Raw genomic sequence first — 6,815 nt, 5'->3', positions numbered from 1 at the left:
TGATATAGTGAAATCTCTACTATTTAATTTGGAGAAATGATACATATATATATATATATATATATATATAAGAGGAACGCTAGACAAATGTTGTTGCAGTCTTAATCAAACCTCGGATAAGTCATCGTTAAACAAAAAGAAATCAAATATTAATTGGAATTGTCATGCACACGTCAACATTATAAGATAATTATAAAATAAAAAATATGATATATAACATTACTCACCACGTAGATATTTTATTCAATGTGAGATATTTTATTCTATGTGTGCGTGATTAATGGATTGATTTCTTCTTTTCTTCTTTATTTGTTTGTCATCCAAATAATAATAATTTTAATTTAATTGTCAAATATAATCTTATTACTTGCTTCTCTACGAGATAATTAATGTTCTCTGTGCTCATGTGCAAGTCCATAGAAAAATGGACAACTTTTTTCAATTTTAACTGTATTAGAGCATTCCTAGTAGTCTCATCAAATTTTACTTACTAAAATAGTTAAAAATCACTTTTCTCTATTCTGGTGAGCCACTTTTTTAAAATTCTCTTAGCAGCCTCACCATTTTAACTATTCACTATCACTATTCCATTTAAATAATTTTTTTTTATATTTCTTTATTCTTTATCTATTTAATATTTTTAATATTTTTACAGATAATCATTCGTGTCCATGAAATAAGGACATTATCGTGTGAGAGAGATGAGAGAAGAAAATGAGAGAAAAAAAGGAAAAAAAAAAGTGTGTTGATCATGTGAGAGAGAAAGGTGAAACAAAATTAGTGAGTGAGTTAGTGAGTGAATATTACTCATCAAAATTAGTGAGTAATTTCACTCATCAAAACTTTTTGGTTAAAATAGTGAGACTGCTGGGAGTGGTTTTTTAGTGTTTTCATCAAATTAGCTCACCAAAATAACTAAAAAGTTAGTTTGATGAGACTATTAAAAATGCTCTTAAGGTAGCTAGCCATACATCGACCACTTACGTTGCTAGCTAGGTTAGGAAGCACTTTTTCCTTGCCTCTCTACGTGGTAAAGCTAGCATGTATAAAAATAATTTTTTTAACAAAAGATATATTGAGCATGCTACTATTATGTGGTTGGCGACCTTCGGTAATTAATGGAAGGTAATTAATGGAACTAGGATTTTGGGTTAAGATTAGGGTTGGTAATTTTTTATATAAGTTTAATTAACACAAAATTAAAAGATTAGGGTTAAGGAGCTTGACCCATTTAATTAAATTGGTCATGTTAGAATTGACATATATAGTCTTATACCTATCCTTCGACATAACTTAAACTTGACACATGACATAATGTCATACAATTTTTTACATGACTCACAAACTCAATACAAAATTAAAGAATTAGAGTTGAAGGGTTTGACCCGTGCCTCGACATGACTCGAACGTGACACACAAATATAAATTGGCCGGCACCCTCAATCAAAACATGAATGAATAGCCAATCTGTAAAATAAGTGTAAAAAATAGCATTACTAGCTCTTCAATTAAACGTGTTACCGTCTCTCATTTCTTTCACACTGCCATTAATATAACTTATCTCATTAAAGAGTTCAAGTTGAAGAGTTTGACACATTTAATTAAATAGGTCGATTTAGAATTGACCTATATAATATTATACACATGCCTCGACATGACCCGAACTCGATACACAAACATAAATTGGCCGGCACCCTCAAGCAAAACATGAATGAAGAGCCAATCTGAAAATAAGTATAAAAAATAGCATTACTCTTCAATTAAACGTGTTACCTACTCTCATTTCTTTCACATATCCATTAATTTATCTTCTCTTGTTTTATATTTTTTATCTTTTTTTTTTTTTTTGGTGGGGGAGGGGAATTAGCTGGCTTATCCTTTGAGCCGCCCCGAACATGTGCAAATTCTATGCTTCCAAAGATGGTTTTGTACAGCATTTGGAGGTTACTAATACTTGACATGCATGATGTGCTATATATGAGTGTGTGTGTGTGTATGCTTCCAAAGATGGTTTTGTACAGCATTTGGAGGTTACTAATACTTGACATGCATGATGTGCTATATATGTGTGTGTGTGTGTGTGTGTGTGTGTGTCCAAAATTGACATGTAATTGGTTGGTCGGCCTCCTCCTTAGTCACTGATGCCAATTACGCAATCACTCGGGGAATAGAAAGCGATGTGAAAATTTGATGGTTCAGTTATTGACTTATTAGTCACATAAGATCCAGCCTGCTAGAAAATTCAGTCATCTTTTTTTTCATTTTCTTTTTTATGTGAATTCTTTTGCACATCCTTTGATGTTCAACTATAAATTAAAGAAGATTACTGTAACAAAAATTTAAAAAAAAAAAAAAAAGAAAAGAAAAGAAAAAAAAAAAAGAACTACAAAAGAAGATTATATAGAATTTTGGACCGAAATCTCCTACAAGCTGAAGATCTTTGTTATTATCATTGTCCCTGTTATTGGGTAGGGGCCGTGAGAAGGGCCTTCTACCCGAGCAAAGGGTAAGCCGTTGAAGCAAGTTGCTCGGACAAAGAGACTCCTCTCACAGTTCCTCTACAAATTTTCTTCATTTTTTTTAATATATAAAATTGTACCGACATGGTTTACAAAAATTATACCATGATAGTATCTCTAGCATTTTCCTTTTCCAAGTGTGCAGTTGCAATATTGGACGAACAAATGGTGCTTTTAGTATGGTTTATGAAATACTAAATGGAATTAAAGATATTTGCTTGAGACAATTTAATGTACACAAAACCGTTCAGAAAAAAGGAAATTAAAATTCAATTATAGTATGGAACAGTGATAGAGTAATGATGGAGACTCGAGCGAGATCAGTGAAATAGTGATGATTTATTTTATGGTTCGGATTAAATTTTACACATTTAACAATGTATGTAATTATCATGTCATTTAAAACTTTAAATGGCGTGATAGCACGCATGTTGTTAGACGAAAGAAACAGAATTTGCACTAGCTAGTTAATTCTTGTGATAATAATATTAGATCATGAGATCATGATCGACATTGCATGACTTCGGCTGCTTAACCAATCAGTAGCAAATTAAAGGGAAAATCAAACTGTTACACAGGAAAGGCAATTAAAGTGGCATGATCAAGTCTGAATGTAATTAACTACTTCCCCAGAAAGTAAAAAGTATTTCCCATAGAACATTTGATCTTTATTGAAATAACCATAGTTTTGAGTCTACGGGATTACAAGTAACTCTTTATTTGTTGTCTTATTGTGCACTAAACTGCACTTATTCTAGGATGCAGTAGAAGTGATATTCTTAGCTGAAATTCACTCGGAACTTGGGCTGTTTATTTGGAAGAAAGAGCCCAAATTTTTTCTCATATTCTGGATTTTTCTGGTTTTCATCAAACAAGGCAAACACGTAAGTTTCTATAGGCTTTCCAGGCTTCTTTGGAGTCCCTCCCTTCACGTGTTGAACCAAATTCGTAATATAAGTTCTTTCATTGTCAAGAGATGTCCCTGTCCCACCACCTGAAGGCCAACCGGATTCCGATATAACGATCTCCAAAGACCCCCCGCCAGTTTTGTCTAGCGCTGCGTAAACAGCATCCAAAATGGCGTCGAAAAGATTATGGTAATTGAGCGAGCCATCAGTCACTACAGTTGAACGAGCTGTGAAAAGAGCATAGTCAAGACGGATGCCTCTGGTGTTGCCAATGTAACCAAAGTAGGGGTACAAGTTAACGAGTAACGGAGATCGGTTGTTCACTAAGAAGCGGATGATCGGATCGAGGTGCGGCCGGTGATCGGACTTGAACGAACCTTTTGACGGAGGGAAGGATTCTCCAAGGACTCCGGTGTCAATGGCGGTGGAAACTTTGATTTGGTTAGCAAGGCCAACCGCAGAAATTGCGTTTTGAATGTTTTGCATGGCGGGGACAAGGAATTTTGCAAATCCATCTGAAGGCTTCACTTCGTTTCCGACAGCAATGTATTTGAACTTGACATTACCAAAGTTTTTCACATTGTTTTGGACCCAAGAATTTGCATTGGCTTGGCTCGAGGCAATGTTTTGAAGGTTATCATTTGGAAGGCCAAGAATGAGCTCAATATTGGAGCCTCGAAGGGCTTGGAGAGTTTCTTGGTCGGCAAAATAGATTCTCATTCTTTGGATGTTGTTTTGCTTATAAAGTGCGACAACCTCAGATGGCTTTGGTAGGTTGTTCCCGACTCTTCCATAACAAACACCAATTTGGGCACCTGCAATATTAGATTGAACAATAAGTCAACATTTAATTTTCTCTATCAAAAGTAGTTATCATGGAAAAGTTGCATATTTTGTCCTTTAACTCAGCTGAACTAATATCCTAAACTCAATTATTTGTGGCTGTGAGAGGCTGATCATGGCATGTGATAAGTTCACGACCTCCTGAACTTGGAATAAAAAATGAAAATGATTCATTTTACGGTCAAGATTTTGTTATGTTGCATCTAGTTAACGGTATACATATTGTCATGCCATTTAAAAATGTTAAATGACGTGGCAACATATATACTTTTAGATATTTGAAATCTAATATAAACCTCGAAAATTGAAAGAGGATCTTATTCCCGTAAACGATTTGTTTAAGACTATAACAAGGTTTAAGAGAGAGAGAGAGAGAGAGAGAGAGAGAGAGAGAGACCTGTTTGGCCTAGGGTGGCCATTAGCAGCCCAAGTAATAGCATTATGGAAATCATCGAAGGAGAGCTTTTGCCAGCATAATTGGATTTAGCCATTTGAACAAACATAGAAGAAAATAAGCTAAGAAGTATGCTTTTACCAATATCAAGCAAGCTGCCCTTTTATAGAGGGAGATAGAGGCTTCTGGAGTCCCCACCTTTGAATTGTCTTTAATTTGTCCATCTCCCTTACAAGGCCATTCATGTAGCTATCGTGGCGGATCTAGGATTTTAATTCACAGGGCGTAAAATAAAAATATAGAGCTTACCAAAAATTAATTAAAAGTATTAATAAATATAACTAACGAAAATAAATAAATAATTCGAAGAAAAAACTTGTCGTTCAAAATATAAAAATGCAACTTAAAATTTATTTTTTTCAAGCCTTTGATAAATTTATTTAGTAGGCTAGCAGCAGCTTCCATTAGAGTCTTCTTAAATGTAGAGAATCAAACTACTTTTTACTTCCCTATTCAATTAAACTCCACAATAACTTCCCTTATAATTTCTCTATACTATTTAAATATTTTTTAAATTAAATGGTAGGAGAAAGAAAGAGGAAAGATAAACCATTTAAATATTGTTTTAAATAAATGTTAGAGAAAAAATAAAAATTTCTTTATATATTAAAATAATGTTAAGGGAACTAATTTTGCTTTCCTAAATTTAGGGTACAACTTTTAATTCCCTTAATTTATGGAGGTAACAAGAGAGTTTGTTCCAATGTATTTTTTTAAGATTTTTTACTTTACATTTAGAGAAAGAAAAAAAAATGAAATTTAAAAAATCTGCTGCTAGTGCACGTATAACTGTTTGTTATCTTGTGGAACTTTCTCCCTACCTTTGAATGGTCTTCAATTTGTCCATGTCCCTTGTGAGGCTGCATTCATGTAGCTAGTCATATATACGAACACACTATGACATCACTAGGGCATGGAAGGACTCGGAGAATCGAAAAAAAAAAAAAAAAAAAGAAGCATTGTTCTATATCCTAAAACGTGGAAAAGCTAGTAGTTTTCTTTGAAAAAAATATTGTTCGAGCAGGGACGAAACTAGGATTTATTATTAGAATGCATCAAAACATTAATAAGGGGTCAAGTTTAATTTTAATAGGGCCAAACTAATTTTTACGTAAGAAAAAAAAATATTTACTTAACTATGTATAAATATATTTTTTTAAAATATTTAACAAAAAAATACATAAATATTTTGACTATATATTTATATATAAACATTTTAGTTAAAACAAAAATATCTTACGACCTGAGCTGTACAAAATTTTCTCCAAACATTTACTATCATATCTCTTACAATATATTGTTGTCCAACATAAATAATTGTTGAACAACTCTTATACAACTCTAACAATTTTTTTTCAAAAATTAATTATTGGTCATACATATCTAATGATTGATCTTATATAAATGTTATTAGAGTTATGCGAAAATTATAAACGTGTCACGAAGAATTGAAGGCGGCCAATATTGGACTGTAATGCATTGCCATTTTCCTGCCAATTCGATGCATCCAATATGGGGCTCAAAATTGATATCCACATATATTGGTTTATAGCTGGTGTCCAACGTAGACTGTTCAAAAACTGACGATTAATTTGATCATATTAGGACACCAGGATCTCTCTCTGGACATGGTCTGCTTGACTCTGTCGGTGAGTTGGGGGGCATAGAAAGCGATTCGATAAATTTGTGGATAAGACTTTACTTCACTCCAAAAGTCTTTGTTTATATTTCTGTCAAATCAATCAGAATAACGATAAAATTAGCAATTTTTTTTATCACATAATCATCTCGTAGATGCAGCGACTAGAGAGTAATGCTATAGGGAACAACGGAATATATCCAGAAGGCATGAGTTGGAGTGGCATTATTGTAATTTTGTATTTAACTTTATATTACCGCAATGCCCCTCCACCTATGCTTTCCGGAAACACTACCGAACATGTAGTAATTTCAGGAAATAATTTAACAAAAGTGTATTGAATTATACACCGTTTTAAGATAAGAGTACTGAACTAACAAACGTCTTAAATTAGAATATTCATGTTTCCAAACATCTCACTTAAGGGTATTCTATTAGAACTTTCTGTTAAA

General features: G+C 33.1%; 1 protein-coding gene across 1 annotated transcript; it reads right to left on the bottom strand.

Moving 5' to 3' along the window:
• Nucleotides 1-3,165: 3,165 nt before the first annotated feature.
• Nucleotides 3,166-4,768, bottom strand: LOC133881945 (glucan endo-1,3-beta-glucosidase, basic isoform-like). The gene is made up of 2 exons (XM_062321024.1): nucleotides 4,668-4,768; nucleotides 3,166-4,242 (listed from the first exon to the last, which is right to left on the bottom strand). The coding sequence occupies exons 1-2, from the start codon at nucleotides 4,759-4,761 to the stop codon at nucleotides 3,299-3,301; spliced, it is 1,038 nt and encodes a 345-aa protein (XP_062177008.1). The 5' UTR covers nucleotides 4,762-4,768; the 3' UTR covers nucleotides 3,166-3,298.
• Between the last annotated feature and the right edge of the window lie 2,047 nt (nucleotides 4,769-6,815).

The sequence above is a fragment of the Alnus glutinosa genome, chromosome 11 (assembly GCF_958979055.1).
Source record: "Alnus glutinosa chromosome 11, dhAlnGlut1.1, whole genome shotgun sequence".
In the NCBI taxonomy this organism is placed as follows: Eukaryota; Viridiplantae; Streptophyta; class Magnoliopsida; order Fagales; family Betulaceae; genus Alnus; species Alnus glutinosa.
Note: the sequence above shows the minus strand (reverse complement) of the source record. Positions and strands in the feature narration are given on the sequence as shown.